This window comes from Camelina sativa, chromosome 2, assembly GCF_030686135.1.
Source record: "Camelina sativa cultivar CO46 ecotype springtype chromosome 2, ASM3068613v1".
NCBI classification, from domain to species: Eukaryota; Viridiplantae; Streptophyta; class Magnoliopsida; order Brassicales; family Brassicaceae; genus Camelina; species Camelina sativa.
The window spans coordinates 25,360,151-25,377,317 of NC_141881.1; the positions used below are offsets into that span (position 1 = coordinate 25,360,151).

General features: G+C 35.8%; 3 protein-coding genes across 5 annotated transcripts; 2 read left to right on the plus strand and 1 right to left on the minus strand.

The window, feature by feature from the left end:
* Positions 1-1,981: 1,981 nt before the first annotated feature.
* Positions 1,982-5,926, plus strand: LOC104732968 (putative WRKY transcription factor 2). Its single transcript, XM_010452582.2, has 5 exons — positions 1,982-2,836; positions 3,369-3,835; positions 3,918-4,897; positions 4,980-5,138; positions 5,232-5,926. The coding sequence occupies exons 2-5, from the start codon at positions 3,419-3,421 to the stop codon at positions 5,785-5,787; spliced, it is 2,112 nt and encodes a 703-aa protein (XP_010450884.1). The 5' UTR covers positions 1,982-2,836; positions 3,369-3,418; the 3' UTR covers positions 5,788-5,926.
* A 235-nt stretch (positions 5,927-6,161) lies between these two features.
* LOC104732978 (COP9 signalosome complex subunit 6a) lies at positions 6,162-8,465 on the minus strand. 2 transcript variants are annotated; one of them, XM_010452592.3, is made up of 9 exons: positions 8,079-8,465; positions 7,846-7,934; positions 7,643-7,736; positions 7,366-7,427; positions 7,202-7,280; positions 7,025-7,117; positions 6,788-6,888; positions 6,642-6,697; positions 6,162-6,487 (listed from the first exon to the last, which is right to left on the minus strand). In XM_010452592.3, exons 1-9 carry the CDS (start codon positions 8,374-8,376, stop codon positions 6,406-6,408), a joined length of 954 nt encoding a protein of 317 aa, XP_010450894.1. In that variant the 5' UTR covers positions 8,377-8,465; the 3' UTR covers positions 6,162-6,405. The 2 variants fall into 2 exon arrangements, with proteins under 2 accessions (XP_010450894.1, XP_087345612.1); XM_087489486.1 differs by having other exon boundaries at positions 6,983-7,117; positions 8,079-8,449.
* A 1,294-nt stretch (positions 8,466-9,759) lies between these two features.
* Positions 9,760-15,379, plus strand: LOC104732989 (peroxisome biogenesis protein 5). 2 transcript variants are annotated; one of them, XM_010452606.3, is made up of 16 exons: positions 9,815-10,123; positions 10,273-10,401; positions 10,511-10,643; positions 10,945-11,138; positions 11,607-11,858; positions 12,198-12,317; positions 12,658-12,819; positions 13,173-13,354; positions 13,699-13,933; positions 14,073-14,157; positions 14,261-14,370; positions 14,457-14,523; positions 14,626-14,681; positions 14,765-14,830; positions 14,927-15,021; positions 15,119-15,379. In XM_010452606.3, the coding sequence occupies exons 1-16, from the start codon at positions 10,004-10,006 to the stop codon at positions 15,195-15,197; spliced, it is 2,085 nt and encodes a 694-aa protein (XP_010450908.1). In that variant the 5' UTR covers positions 9,815-10,003; the 3' UTR covers positions 15,198-15,379. The 2 variants fall into 2 exon arrangements, with proteins under 2 accessions (XP_010450900.1, XP_010450908.1); XM_010452598.3 differs by having other exon boundaries at positions 9,760-10,123; positions 14,457-14,681.
* Positions 15,380-17,167: the final 1,788 nt, after the last annotated feature.

Below are 17,167 nucleotides of genomic sequence, written 5' to 3' on the forward strand. Positions count from 1 at the left end.
AGTTAGCAATGGTTTTGTAAACGGATCTCCTTATTTTGCAATTTTAGGTTTATATACGTTTCATCTAAAAAACCACATGCATGTATGATGAGAAGTTGAGAGAACATGTCTATATTTCAAAAATGTTATTGTTTTACGTCTTGTCGATTGAAGTCGAAAGATTTGGTTGCCATATAGATCTTATGTTGCGTCTTTAGTTTCATATTTTTAGTTTGAACTTCGAGTGTTCCACTAAACTATTATGATTTTGGTACGTAAATTAAAAAAGACAAATATTATTCCCAAGAGTACAACTAGTTATATATATAAATAGCTCATAGAAATTATTTTAAGATGGTCATTGTTGTCACATGACTTAAAAAGTTAAAACTGAATAACAGTTACAAAAACACGCTTTTTTGTTTTTTTTGATGAAAATACATAAATGTGATGCTAAAACAATGTGAGTAAGAAGATTTACTTTCTTTCCATTATTTTATTATTTTTGAAATTAAAAATTAGTAATTTTTATTTTCAAAAATAGTAAACAAGTGATCGAAAAATTAACTTATTTATTTTGTAAATGTCGTCGCAACATCATGATTCGAGTATGTTGTTGACGATAAAACAATGGTAAATTATTTGATTTAAACGTGTAGTTTTATTGTTTGTTAGTACCGTCACAACATCATTACCTGAATATATCGTTGACAGAAAGAAAAAGCTAATATACTAAGATCTGAACGTGCAATTTATTTGTTTTGCAATTGTCGTTATAACATCATTACCCGAGTATATCGTTAACGAAAAAAATAATCATTGGATCATAACGTATTTATTTTATTATTTAGTGTTGTCCTGACATCATTATCCGAGTATGTCGTTGACGAAAAAACAATAGTAAATCATTGGATCATAACGTATAACCTATTAATTTTATAATTGTTAATATAACGTCATTACTTGAATATATCATTGACGAAAAAATAATACTAAGGGTTTGATTGGTGAACACAAATAAAGCTGTACAAGTACCAATCACAAAAAGCGTTACTAAAATTTTTATTAAAAACTTTACTTTCAGTTTTTTTTTTAATACTAATTCCTACAGTTTTAAACAATTTACAGCTTTAAGTACGTTACTAGTCAGACCCTAAATTATTGAATCAACACTTATAGCCTAATAATATTATTATTGTCGATGTAACATCATTACCTGAATATATCGTTGACAAAAAAACAATATTAAATCAACACATATAGCCTAATAATTTCATTATTGTCGTTGTAACATAATTACCTGAATATGTCGTTAACGAAAAAAATAATAGTAGATTATTGGATCAAAACTTATAGCCTAATATTTTTATAAATGTCGCCGCAAACATTATTATTTGAATACATTGTTGACAAAAAATATATCATAACTACAATTTTTTTAAAAATATCATAATATATACAATAATCAAACTCATATTAATAAAATCATATTAATTTTGTTTTGATCTTAAAATTTGAAATTGTTAAAAATAATTTTTTATTTCTCCAAAATACCTGTATTAGTAAAAAAAAAAATATCTCAAAGGTGACAATATTTTGACAAAATTTCTCCTCTTAACTGATTTTTTCCTAGCTTAGTTACTACACACACAGACTATAAATAGATTACAAATTAGATTTTCTGTTCCACAATTTTCTAACCAATGTGACCCCCTTATAGTAAAAAAAAAACAACAACAACCTGCTTTATCTGTAACTTTTATTTTCTTCTACTCAAAAAGGATAACTAAATATGTTTTCTTCATTTCAACCAGTTTTTTGGAATTTCACATGAATCAAAGCAATAATACAAGATTACTACTAAAACATTGAAATTTCCATTTTTTTTCTTCTAATTCCGGCATGTAGCAAGAATAATAATTAACATTTTGCCAAAAAAATTTCCCGTTTTTAAAAAATTAATATTATTCCTATTAATAACCAATCCGCAAAAAATGAAATTGGAAGAGAAATTAATGTGAAAAGTTGGCAGATTGTAATTCGTTAACAATCACATGTGTTACACCCTACGGTAGTCCCCTCACTTACCAACCGTCGATCTTATTCTCTTAAGTTTTATGATTACACGTGGCGTTATGCTATAGGTTAATTCAATAGTGAGAAAAAACGCTTCGTGTATAATCTCTCCCCATCATCATCATCTCCTTCACCATTCCTCCTGCGTAAAACTTTTTTATTCCTCCTCTTCTTCTTCTTCTTCTTCCTTAGTTATAAATCGATCATAATGGTCTCATAATCCTCTCTCTGTCTCTCTCTCTCTATCTTTTTTTTTTTTTGTGTGTTTCTCACTTTCGAAGATTCCTCTTCTCGCCCACACAAACCAAAAAAAATCTTTTTTTTTTGTTTTAGTAGAATTCAATTCGAAGCATAACATACGGGAAGAAGAAAATGTTGGAACTTTGTTTCTCGTTTCGATTGTGAGAAAAAAGAGAATAAAATTATATCTTTCCTCGTTTAGGTGAGAGAGACAGAGAGAGAGAAGTTGTTAAAGTTTGTATTTTTTTTTTTTTTTTTTCTGGGTTTTTTTTTCTTCGTGAGACCCAGAAGAAAGAAGAAGAACAGAGAGAGGAAGGAGAAGGATACGGTGAGAAGAGGACACTCTCTTTCTCTCTCTCTCGGTTGTGAAAAAAAGCTCTCTTTATCAGTGTTAAACTGGGATCCGGGTCGGGTGGGTTTTCGGGTTTGGTGGTCGGATCATAGAGCACACAGTTGGATGTTAGCGGCGGAACTGAAGGTTTCCGTTTGCGGCTGCGGCGGCTGTGACGGTGTTTCTGGGTCGTGTTTTTCAATCAATCAGGTAATTAGTCACAATCGATTAAAATGTTTCATCTTTAACTTAAATTCTGGATTTTTGAACAAATCATGATTTGTTTAATCACATCTTTAGTGTTTTTGTTTTTGCTTACAGTCTGGTTTAAGCTACAATCATACGTTTGTTTTATTTTATTTTGGTTGCTTCTTGTTTTCAATCTACATGCCTCGATGATCATCTCCAAAATTCTCGAAGCTAATTCGTTAGAATCTAAAATCCTAAGTTTCGATTTTGTGAGATTCCATGAAAGTGGCTTAACGTGTGAAAAAGAAAAAGTTCTTCATTTTCCTCATATATATATATATTTATATTTTTGTCGACTCTGTAAAAAAAAAAAAAGTATTAAACTTTGGTGTCTCTACTAGACCCAAGACTACTTATGCATGTGCTTTTTTAAGCTCACTGGTTCTCTTAAGCTTGGTTATTATTGTATAATACAAGAAGTTTTTGTCTTCTCATGTCTTCAATGTTTGATTGTGATGTTTTTGTGATTATGTTTTTTAATCATGTTTTTCAGGAGTTTCATCAAAGTTTGATCATAGACTCAGTCAAGTTCTTTGATCCTAAATGGTTGGTTTTGATGAAAATGTTGCTGTAATGGGAGAATGGGTGCCTCGTAGTCCTAGTCCCGGGACGCTTTTCTCCTCGGTGATTGGAGAAGGGAATAATAGTTCGAAACCTGTTCTTGAAAGAGAGTTATCTTTGAACCATGGCCAAGTTATGGGTGTAGAAGAAGACACTACTACTGTTAATCATAACAATGATTCTTCTTCACTAACCTATGTTTCTCGAGGTGGTGGTCTCTGCGAAAGGATTGCTGCTAGAGCTGGTTTTAATGCTCCGAGGTTAAACACCGAGAGTATCCGCTCTAACACAAACTTCTCCATCGACTCTGGTCGTCGGTCTCCTTGCTTAACCATCTCTTCTCCTGGCCTTAGTCCTGCAACACTCTTGGAATCTCCAGTTTTCCTTACTAACCCAATGGTAAGCTACAAGTTTGTTTGCATTCAGTTAGATGTTATTATTATGGAGCGTTTGTTTTCTGAAATCTCTGTTGACATTGCAGGCTCAACCGTCTCCAACTACTGGGAAGTTTCCATTTCTTCCCGGTTTTAATAGTAATGCATTGTCTTCTGATAATGCGAAAGACGAGTTCTTTGATGACATTGGAGCATCATTCACCTTCCAGTCTGTTTCAAGATCATCTTCCTCTTTCTTCCAAGGCACAACAGAGATGATGTCAGTTGATTATGGTAACTACAACAACAGATCTTCTCATCAACCCGCAGAAGAAGATGTAAAACCTGGTTCTCTAAACATAGAAAGCTCCAATCTTTACGGGGTTCAAACTGATCCAAGTGGTCAGAACAAGTCATCTGATGCTACTACAACAAACACTGGTCTTGAAACCGTTGATCATCAAGAGGAAGAAGAAGATCAAAGGCGTGGTGGTGATTCGATGGTTGGTGGTGCGCCAGCAGAGGATGGATATAACTGGAGGAAATACGGACAAAAGCTAGTTAAAGGAAGTGAGTATCCGCGAAGCTATTACAAGTGCACAAACCCTAACTGTCAGGTGAAGAAGAAAGTTGAAAGATCAAGGGAAGGTCACATTACAGAGATTATATACAAAGGAGCTCATAATCACTCTAAACCTCTACCTAATCGCCGCTCAGGGATGCAAACAGATGGAACTGAACAAGTTGAACAGCAGCAGCAACAACAACAACAACAACAACAGAGAGATTCAGCTGGAACGTGGGTTAGTTGTAATAATACTCAACAACAAGGTGGAAGCAACGTGAACAATGTGGAAGAGGGAACAACAGGATTCGAATACGGAAACCAATCTGGATCGATTCAAGCACAAACCGGAGGTCAGTACGAGTCAAATGATGCTGTGGTTGTGGTTGATACTTCATCAACATTCTCTAACGATGAAGATGAAGATGATCGAGGGACACATGGAAGTGTCTCTTTGGGTTGTGATGGAGGAGGAGGTAGAAGTGGGGAAGGAGAAGGAGAAGAATCTGAGTCGAAAAGAAGGTTCCTTTTTAGCTACTGAAACATCAAAGGAACAATATGTGTGACTGTGTTTTTTGACTTAAAAACGTTTTTGGTGTTTTAGGAAACTAGAAGCTTATGCAGCAGAGATGAGTGGAGCAACAAGAGCCATACGTGAGCCAAGAGTTGTTGTTCAAACAACGAGTGACGTTGACATTCTTGATGATGGTTATCGCTGGCGAAAATATGGTCAGAAAGTTGTCAAAGGCAATCCAAATCCCAGGTTCTTTATAAATCCTCATCTCCTCTGTTTTGGTTCTGTTTATACGTTCATCACAACGATAAAGACCGATTCGTTTCATAATGTTTTTTGCAGGAGTTATTACAAGTGCACAGCTCCAGGATGTACAGTGAGGAAACATGTAGAGAGAGCTTCTCATGATCTCAAATCCGTTATAACTACTTACGAAGGCAAACACAACCACGACGTCCCAGCCGCACGCAACAGCAGTCACGGAGGCGGTGGCACCAGTAACGGTAGCAGCGGCGGTTCAGCTGCTCAGTCTCACCATTACCACAACGGACATCATCACTCAGAGCAGCCACGTGGCAGATTCGAGAGACAAGTCACGGCGACTAATCAATCTCCTTATGGCCGGGGTCCGTTTAGCTTTCAGCCACACTTGGGTCCTCCTTCAGGTTACGCGTTCGGTTTAGGACAAACCGGTTTGGCTAATCTTTCAATTCCTGGTTTAGCGTTTGGTCAAGGGAAAATGCCCGGTATGCCTCACCCGTATATGACACAACCATCGGTTGGGAATATGAGTGAAGCGATGATGCAGAGAGGGGGGATGGAGCCAAAGGCTGAACCGGTTTCGGATTCAGGACAATCGGTATATAACCAGATCATGAGTAGATTACCGCAGATTTGAAGTTTTACTCTTCTTCATTTACTCTGTCTTTATAATATAACTTTTATATTTCCTGTCTTTTTTTTCTTCTTCTTCTTTAATTTTTATTGGTTTTAAACTTTGGGGAAGGTAAAGTAAAAGGCTGTTCTTAAATGTTCAATCCTTTGTTTGGTCCTCTATTTTTATCTTACACTGAAAAAAGCAAAAACTAGGACAAATCAAATTAGCAAATTCCCAAATGATACTTTCCCAACAGATACTCTTGACATTTTATTTGGTTATCTTTCCTTTTGAAGGAGCTATGTTAAGCACGTGCACACACGCGTATATGTATGCAACAGAAGGACAGAAACCGAACTCCAAAAGCTAATGGATGTGACAAGAGACTGAAAGAATCGAACCTTAAAAAAACTCTCTACTAACAATAGAAACTTGTTAAACATCAAACTTGCTCACAGAGAAGCAGGTGTTTCTTATAGATATTAAAACAATGAAGATGATAAGTCGCCTCCTCGTTTAGTATCTGAAACTTTGTTATGCCGTCTTGAGTTACCAGATTCTCCCAGAGGCAACGTCAAAAATGGTTTCAGAAACCAAGAGAAGATCTTTTAGAATCTAGAATCGCTGGAAAGAATTGTTTTACATGAATGCAGTTCTTCCACCTCTCCGAGTGTTTCTGTCATACGCAGTGTTGAATTTGTCTACCATCTCGTTCATTGTACTGCAGATTGAAACAGAATTACCATTCAGATAAACACTTATATCTTACACAGTTCATATGGATATTAGAAAGATTGCAATTTTTTTAAAGAAATTGGCCTGCCTATTAATGTGCTCTCAAATACTCTAAATATGATCTTGCATAAGGTACAAACCTGGAACAATTTGTAATCATTGCTAAGTAAGTTATTAGTAATTTGTCGTTGTATTCCTGCAAAAGAAAAGGACAGCATAAGTTGAGAGACATTTAAGACAACAAGCTACAATAAAACGAATCAAAATGCATATCTAACTAACTCACCATTAAGAAATTATCTTGAAACCTCTCTGATTCCATGGCAGGCAATCTTCTTAGCAGGCTAGATACTTGTCTCAGAAGCGAGTTGTCACAAGGAATATCACCTAGACATAATATACCACAAGTCATTATCCTTGGCACCTAAAGCACTACCCTACATTATATGCTATCTAGATTCCTGGACTGGTGACATAATACCACGGTGATGAGAATGGGAACTTGGTAAAGAATAGGAGACACCTTTCTGCATTGCAGCAAGAAATTGGTAGAGCACTCTGATTCTGCTATTAAGCATCTTGATAGCACTATGTATCCCAGTAAGATGAGCAGCCACTGCATACCAATGTCATTAACAAAATTTTAGATCGACTGACGAAGAGGATCATGATGAGTATGAAGGACATAAATAAGGCTCACACTGAGTTGCTGCTGAGCCTCCATCAGATGGCTTGAGATGTGCAACATGATCAACTGATATCCGCTCAGCTTCAACAGTCTGTTTGGGTTAACAGCTCAAAAATCTTAGTCAATGTCCACATATATAACTTAGATTAATTACAGAATCAACCCTAAGCACATACCTCAATTGTGTAGCTTGTATGAACGAAAATTAGCTGCGGAATCCCATCAATGACATGCAATTCTAATCAATGGTAAAATAAGAAAAGTTAGAATCTTAAAAACAATCTGCTCTAATACATGCCCAAAAGTAGATAAAGATGAAGACTTGGTAAGATATGTAGAAACTCTGAACTACAGACATACCTATACAAACATGCTAACATATCAGAACCCATAAATATGCTCCGTTATATAATCTTAGCTACAAGTTTTCAAGAAGAGTAATCAGAAACATACCACTTTCATAGATAGTCACTGGAAGATCTTTCTGTGCGTGATTGATTGCTGGGTTTAAAAGGACATAAACAGGAGATTCATTGATATCCATTAACTGTCACCAAGAGAGACCAGACACAAAAATAAAAAAATCACCTTTTTCAGTACAGAGTGAGACCAAAATCTCAATCTAACAAAACAACTACAAAAAGCATTGGACTCACGGCTTTGTGGATATGCATATCAGATTCATCAGTATCACTTCCCGTAGAGTACCATCCCAGAATGTAAAAGTCAGGGAACACCTTCTTGTCTAATAAAACAAGAACACCAGATAAATCAAAGTAATCAAGCACAATTCAAACTCTAATCACCAAAAAAACTCTTGATTCTACTATTGCAGCATATAATTAAGAGAAAATAAAAAAAACTGAGGGAGAGTAAGTAGTGAGCTTACAGAGCTCTTGCTTCTTCTCGAGGAAAGATCTATCAAGGGTTTGAGTAATAGGGTCATATAAAAGCTCGAAACTGTTGAAGATCTCAACAGTACGACCTCTCTGGACACCGATCACACATCCGTAAACCCTAGGGTTCTGCTGGATCAATGCTTCGCCGTTGTTTGAGCCATGACCGCTAGCGCAGACTGAAGCAGGAGGATTGAGCTGAGTCTTAACCCTAGTGTAGTGATCCGATACGTTTACGATTACCAAAGGATGCAGCTTGAATGTTAAACCGCTTGATGACGAGCGTGCCATTGTCGATCTCTCCTCTCTCTCTCTCTTTCTCTCCTTCGATGAACTTTTTGTTTTTTTTTGCCTTTCAAAGTTTTTTTTTGTTTTTTTTGTTCTTTTTCTAATTTAAACCAATGCGAATTTGGATCATAACTCGGGTCCTTGAGACATTAAACCGGGTCAATTAATTGGATATTGAGTTTTTACCGTATGGGCCGAGCTTATACAAGTGGGAATTATAAGCATTATGGGCCGAGCATACACGTGCAAGTCACGTGATGTTTGTCCTGATACAAGACTAGACTAAAGGTCTAACTGGTTCAAACGCTGCGGTTGCGGAAGATTGCGGTTTTAAATGTTATTAAGCGTTTTGAATAACTGGTTTAGCGATTTAAATTGGTGCGTTTTTGCGGGAGGTTTACGACTGGTTGACCAGCGGATGCAATTGTAGTTGGAACATAATAAATGTGATATATAATTGTATAAATGTTTTAAAATATCAAAAACTTTTTAAACTTGATTAATAATTAAAAATCATAAAAAACTACAATAATTATTAATAAATAAATTTCATAGTGAAATGTTTATTATTTTATGCATTTGGCTTTTTACCAAAACTTTAATCAAGTAATTTGATAAATGATAAAAGTCAAAACATATGTTTTAGATCGTAGATCTTCTTTTTTAAATCTCACACACTTAATAAGTTCCGTGGGCAGTATTTGCATTGGTAGTAATGATCAAACGAGAGTTGAGAAGAATTATTCATGATTTGTTTTTATATTTTTCACAAATAATCTTATTTTTAAAAAATTTCTGATGAAATGTTACGTGTGATGTACCATTAAATTTACATCAAGTTTTCCGGGTTATTGTTAATTGAAATCTTATTTTCTTTCAATTGTTTATTTTTTAATATTCTCAATTATATCTGTACGTTATTTTCTCTCATCCTTAATGAATAAAAATAGTTAGGTAAAAGATATATATAAAAATATATTTCGTTATCATTGATTTGTTTCAAGTTAATAAAAAAGAAAAAAAATTCTAAACGCAACCACCCGCAACCGCAAACGCTTGCGAGAAGCAGCTTTTAAAATTCAGTGGTTTGAAGCAGTTGGAAGCGATTTGGAGCGATTGGAAACGATTTGTGTGATTGGTACCAATCGCTAGCAACCGCTACCATCCGCAAACTCAGCATTTATGGGAGATAGCGGGAGAACTAATCAACACCTACCTTCATTTGTAACGATTGAATAAGAAAATATTAATATTTAATTTTCTAAAAAAATATAGATAAAAAATGTTTAAAATTTAGATAATAAATAAAAAATCAGTTTTTAAAAAAAATACAGATAAAGTAAAATATTTTTATTTTTTTCACAATAAGGAAAAAAACAAAAATGTGTTGGTGTGTGTGTGGTGTGGATAATATGTAATTAAATATTAAAAATACGAAAATACTATCAAAAAAATTACAATTCGTTTTTGACTAAACACAACAAACAAAAAAAACACCGCCACGAGACGAGACAACATATAGATTGGGGGGATTTGGGAGGTGATGATCCACTCCTGAGGTCGGAGTAAACCGTACTAATAGACTCGACGGCGGTGGTCGCGGCGGAGTAGTAGATAAAGCGTAAAAAACATGGCGATGAGAGACCTTGTTAACGGCGGAGCCGCCTGTGCGGTTCCCGGTTCTTCTTCTTCTTCTAATCCTCTCGGAGCTCTTACCAACGCCCTACTTGGTTCATCTTCCAAAACCCAGGTTAGCTTCCTGCTCGTACTGTATTGAATTTGAAGTCTCCTGATTTCAATTCTCTCAAAGTCGAAGTAGATCTCTTTTTTTCGTGGGGTTTTAATATTTTTCTGTGAAAGTCAAAATGTTTATTTGATGATTGATGATTTGGTGTGTAGGAAAGGCTCAAGGAGATACCTAATGCTAACCGTTCAGGTCCTGAGCCACAATTTTACTCTGAAGATCAACATATAAGGTCACTTCCTGGTTCTGAGTTAGATCAACCTGGTCTGCAACCGGGTGCTCAGGTTATTGCTCTGCAAAAATTATGATTTTTTTGTAGTCTTGTGTGTATATTGACTATGATTGAATAGAGTTTGTGACGGCTGGATGGGGTTTGCCATTTTTATTCATTAGGGGGCAGAGTTCTTTCGTAGCTTCCGCTCTGTAGATCAGAATGGTCTTGGTGCTGCTTGGGATGAGGTACAGCAAGGTGTACCTATGCCTCCTATGGGACCTATGTATGAGCCTGTTCAGCCTACATTTGAAGGTTTGTGATTTGACTTCGCTCAGATATTGTGGTTTTGATGTTGAAGAAATGTGAAGAAATGGTGATATCGTTTTCACTCATTCATATTCAACCAAGACGTACACAACATTATTTTGTAGGAAGAAAAGTTAACAGTGAAAGTTTTATTAGTAGTTTAGTATATCGACATGAAATATAGCATGGTCATTATTGACGAAACTTTCTCTCTACGACACACTCCTACGATATATAGCAAATGTCTAGGCAGGCGTTCTCTTGTGCTTGTTTGATTTGTTTTTTTGACATTGCTTATATATTGCAGGACCCCCACAGAGAGTTTTGTCAAACTTTTTGCATTCATTTGTTGAGAGTAGCCGTGGTGGTATTCCGTTTCGTCCAGCACCTGTTCCAATTCTGGGATTGTCACAAAGTGACAAACAATGTATACGTGATCGTAGTAGCATAATGGCCCGGCATTTTTTTGCCGATAGGGGAGAGGAGTTTATCAATTCTCAGGTTTTCTGTTTATCTGATAGTTCTCCGTAGCAGAATCATTGTGTTATATGCCTTCAACTTAGCTTTTAAGGGTCGAGTATATATGCTTCATATTTTGGTCTTTAATTGTTCATGCCCATCGCTCTGTTGAAATGAAGATCTATTCAATTATATAGACAAGTGAAATAACAATAAACTTTAGGTCCGCCCCTCCTTGATCTTAAATTTACATCAAAATGTAACATTTTGGAATGGCAACAGATGTAGCACTATCACATTTCAGAATCATCTGTGGTTCAGGGCTTTAGTTTATTGCTGTTGTTTTACTGTCCAGTATGGATTTTGTTGAGACCATGCTAGCTATGCAGTATGGTTAAGCCTTTTTATGCTGCTGTTGACCTAAGTATTTTTCTCTTCTCCTTTACTTTTCTTTGCTCTTCTCTTCTCCATTTCTTTGGCTGAATATTTTATTCTACCTTGTTTTTCAAGGTAAACGCATTATTGTCATCTTTAGATATCGACGAGGGTATTCAAGCTAGAGGTCATGTTCCCGGGAGATTTCAGGAGCTAGATAATTACTGGAATGAGTCTCAAGCTGTTGTGAAACCTAACTTACATCCTGCTGACAGTTGGGGGGATGAATTTAACCAACATGGGACGTATCACGGTGGTCCTGATTCATGGGTCCAGTCTTTTGAGCAGCAACATGGTGTGAATGGGTGGGCCACTGAGTTTGAGCAGGTACTTCTAGCATTAAAAGCTATATGATAGAAAAAATTTCCTTCAGTTGTTTGAAACTTCTCTTTGACTGTCCATGCCAAGCATATGCTTGATAAGCTTTCAGTGAGTATCATAGAAAAATCTAGGGGATTTATTTTGGTGAATTGTGGGATTTGATTTAGATCGTCCCTAGGGCATAGTTGTTCGAAAGCCTGATCTGTTGTGAATTTTTTGTGCTGTATTAGTCATCAGTGTTTGACTCACATTTTATTTGCCAACAACTCCGTTCTGTGATAGTTTATCATGTTCTTCTGAAAATATATGGTGCCCCATCTTTTTTTATTTTCTTGAACTTTAAAGGGTCAATCTCAATTGATGTCAAACCAAATGAGAAGTATGGATATGCAAAATATGGCTGCAATGGAGCAGACTCGTAAGCTTGCGCATACACTATCTCAGGATGGGAATCCGAAATTTCAGGTCAGTGTAGCCTAGCATAAATAATTTATGTGCTTTCAAATTGAATTCCTCCAATTCTAAACAGCCGTTGATAGTATTATCAATCGGTCAGGTTGCAATAAACTGTACTGTTGGACGACATATCTTTTTTTCTGGACTGTTCTGATCAGTTATGGACTTATGGCCATTGCTGAGATCTTTTACTGCACATAGAAAATGTTTTTCTTGGGCTTATGTGCTAGAATTTGAAGGTTTCTTTAATTATGTCACAAAATTATACTATGCTTTTCCTCTTGACTTCATGTGCGGGCTGTCTCTTGAGATTTATGTAAAAGCTTGGCAAAATGTTTGGTGAATGCAGAATTCAAGATTCCTTCAATTTGTTTCAAAGATGAGCCGTGGTGAGCTTATTATTGATGAGAATCAGGTCAAGCAAGCATCAGCTCCCGGGGAATGGGCTACGGAATATGAACAGCAGTATCTGGGGCCACCAAGTTGGGCTGATCAATTCGCAAATGAGAAAGTATGTACTTATTATCTGTTCACTTTAGGGTCTTACTTGCCACTTTAGCATGCTAATGTAATTGATCTATTGCCATGCCTTTGTCTTGATTGCCTTTATATCCGCAACTGAAGCTCAGGATGATAGGTTTAGTAATTTCGTTCACTTTGTATCAGTAACGTCTTTATAGTTGAAAGGCTTCAGTGTAGATCTTTCTTTGCACATTTTTCCAATGATTCCTTATAGTTACAGAATATGAAGTCCTGCCATGGTAGAAAGTATATTGGCAACCTATCATCTCTTTTTTTTTCTTTTTCTTTTATAAGAAGCATCACCTTGCATCTAAAATAAGCTTATAATTTGGTGGGTTACAGCTTGCACGTGGACCAGAACAGTGGGCCGATGAGTTTGCTTCCGGGAGAGGACAGCAAGAATCAGCGGAAGACCAGTGGGTTAATGAGTTTTCGAAGTTGAATGTTGATGACTGGGTAGATGAATTTGCTGAAGGGCCCGTGGGTGATAGTTCAGCTGATGCATGGGCAAATGCTTATGATGAGTAAGTCCACTGTTCTCTAATTGATCTATTATAACTTCTTTTTTTTCTTCGTTCTGCTTGTCCATTCTGTAATCCTTGAGGGGGGTGGGTAAGCGCAGACACGATGGAATTTTTTTAAAACTTATTTCTTACTTCTGCATTTCTCTCTGGTTCCTTAATGCAACTATGCAGTTCTTTGTTATTTCTACATACCAGGTTTTTATATTTAACATTCTGGATTCACCTGTTTAGTCAAAAGATTATTTATGATAACCTCATAAATTGTATCTGTGGGGTTGAACAATGTTTATCCAACATGCATATTCGACTTTCAAGTTCATCTAACAAAATATATGGCTCTCTAGGTTTCTGAGTGAGAAAAATTCTGGGAAACAAACCAGTGGTGTCTACGTCTTCTCTGACATGAATCCTTATGTGGGTCACCCTGAACCCATGAAAGAAGGGCAGGAATTGTTTCGAAAAGGACTTCTGAGTGAAGCAGCGCTTGCTCTAGAAGCTGAGGTTATGAAAAACCCTGAGAATGCTGAAGGTTGGAGATTACTTGGGGTCACACATGCAGAGAACGATGATGATCAACAGGTTAGTCATATTTATTTACGTTAACAATTCATCACCTATAAATTCAAAAAAAAAAAACAATTCATCACCTATACTTGTCAAAAAGAAGAGATTGTTACGCAATTCGTTTTTCAAAAAAAATACTATTGTGGATGCACAGGCAATAGCTGCAATGATGCGTGCACAGGCGGCCGATCCCACAAATCTAGAGGTGCTTCTTGCGCTTGGTGTGAGTCATACCAACGGTTAGTACTTGCTATGTAGCAATATGCTCAATATGGAATACATATGGTCATACATTCTTTGGAATTAGATAGGTAATTAATATCTTGTTCTCTGTAATTACAGAGTTGGAGCAAGCAACTGCTTTGAAATATTTATATGGATGGCTGCGAAATCACCCAAAATATGGAGCAATTGCGCCCCCAGAGCTAGCTGATTCTCTATACCATGTTGATGTAAGTGCTCTTTCTCTTCTAAATACTCCACAGTTGAATCTTAGTGGTTGTATTGAAACTCTAATTGCTTATCTGTGTGTAAACAGATTGCTAGGTTATTCAATGAAGCTTCTCAGATGCATCCTGAGGATGCTGATGTGCATATAGTGTTAGGTGTGCTCTACAATCTGTCCAGGGATTTTGATAAAGCCATTACTTCCTTCCAAACAGCATTACAACTAAAACCAAACGATTATTCTCTGTGGAATAAGCTAGGTGCTACACAAGCCAACAGTGTCCAGAGTGCTGATGCCATATCTGCTTATCAACAGGTACTGCTCTAAGCACGGGAATCAAACTTCTCTAGGTTTCATCTTTCTGCTTCTTTCTGACTCTGTTTTTTTTTTACTTGCAGGCTCTAGATTTGAAGCCTAATTACGTTCGTGCATGGGCAAACATGGGAATCAGTTATGCAAACCAGGTTTGAGTTCGGTCTCTGTTTCTTGTTTGATAATAATTGACAACTTAAAAAGTACTGAGATTAGGGATGCTATTGTGTTTGTAATTGTTGTAACAGGGGATGTACAAAGAATCAATCCCGTATTATGTTCGTGCCCTTGCGATGAATCCTAAAGCTGATAACGCATGGCAATACTTGAGGCTCTCGTTGAGGTACGTATAATAAACTCCTGAACATTATTCTCCGGTGTGAATTGTTTCATAGTGAGACCCTTGAAATTTTGGTTCTTTTGTTAAAAACTTTCTGCAGTTGTGCCTCAAGGCAAGACCTGATCGAAGCCTGCGAGTCAAGGAACCTCGATCTTTTGCAGAAAGAATTCCCGCTTTGAGTAGACAAAGGCAGCTGATTCAAATCCTACCCTGAGATCGATCGTTTACAATCGAAGTGGCCAGATGTGAAAATCTTACAATTAAGTAACATCATTTTTTTTTAGTTTTGTAAAAGTAAACTATAAATTTAAAAATATAAACCTTGCATTGGGTTTAAATAAATAAAATTATTCTCGTAAAATGTTGCAATATGGAACTGATTCGTTCATGATGCATTGTATAATGTATAGTAGTAACTTGTTCCTCTTCACCGGAGAGATGCTAGTATTACACTGATTTTAGAATTTAGACGTGAAGTGACACTTTATGCTCTGTTTCAGTACAACACTAATCTGAAGATATGGTCCCAAAGCCAAAATTGTTGGAACATAAAATGATGTACCTGTACGGATCTTCAATCATGGAATGATGATGTCTATGCACGCTAATCGCGCGCTAGTGATTGTCTTAAAGTATGTATGGGTTACCTAATTGCATATTTAAAACGCTATGCATTAGACCTAATTAGCTGCCACGCACAGAAAACTCTGATGAACACCTAAAACGTGCAAGTAATATAAAAGTGACATGTTTTAATAGAGACGAGTGTGTGTTTCTTCTAAAGTGGTTAATGAGATTGCGAACCCTAAGAATATAAAAAACCTAATCATTTAAAGCAATTAAAAAGAGATCCGTAAAAAGCTGATAATGAAGAGAATATACATAGATAAATTGTAGATATATTTGGTTTCCATGAATCGCGAAGACGTCCAATGAGATGTATGTTTCGAGAGATCCCTATACTCATGAGATCGTTATTCGTTCTTTCACTTCATTTTATGGGTTGCATACTATGAATCCTATAAACGCAATTGAGAACAATGTCACGAGGGATACCATATACAGACTACGGTCTATATACTAGTGTACTTTTGAGCGTACAGTACTAAACATTAAACACCATAAAAAATACTGTTTTTCTATATCAGTTTTTTTTTTTAAATATATATTTTGGATGATGTAGCATAGCAATATATATATATATATATAAAATCATAAAAATAAAGTGATTTTTTAATGTTATAGAGACAGTTCATTGGCTTTCCGACATTTTGGTATTGAGAGAAAAGCGAAAAGAAAAGATAAGAGAACGATGGACCATAATCCTCAGATCTTAACTTCGTTATTTTTAGTGTCTTTCTTCACGTGAGGGAAAGAAAAATTAATTTTGGTACTTTGTGGAGAGAAAATATCCTTTTCTAATCTTAGTTTCGAGTGATTTTCTAAACAGCAAATTCAGTTTCTATCGAAATTTCAAAAGACAAACCATGAAAAGAATTTACAAATGATGATTTTTTTTATTAAATTAGAATCTAGGATTAAAAAAAAAATTAATTAGGAAATTTTTCTTCTAAGAATATATACATTTAGTTTAATATAAAGTAGAAATGTATACATGATTAGATAAAATCTCATGACATAGTGGTTTCTAATCACTAGCGAACAAAAATTTACTTTTACCAGCCCGTGTATTGATGACACTTGAACCCGCCGAATATCTCAGAGAAACCGTACTTGTTAAGTGTTTTTTTTTTATATACAATCAGCAACATTGTAACAACTACTTTATCAAAAAACATAGTAAATAACAACTATGAATTTTATTTTAACATAGGAAGTAAGACTTGAATAGAATAAGCCGAGGCATAGAATGGATATTAGATTCTCTATGGACTTAGGAAAGTAGGAAGACCGTAGAAGTAACAATCATCAAAAGTAGGAAGAAGGGATCGGAGAAGGCAGGGGACCTTAAATATAGTATAAATAATAATTGGATACACTTTTATATAAAACGTAGCAGAAGCTAGCAAGCTTGGCTTTTTCAGTGGAAAGAGATGTCATATATTGCCATATCCTCGACAAATTGGCTTGTACCAAAATGGGGTCTCTCGGATAGCATAACGATATGTCATCGTCCGAAACCTAAGAA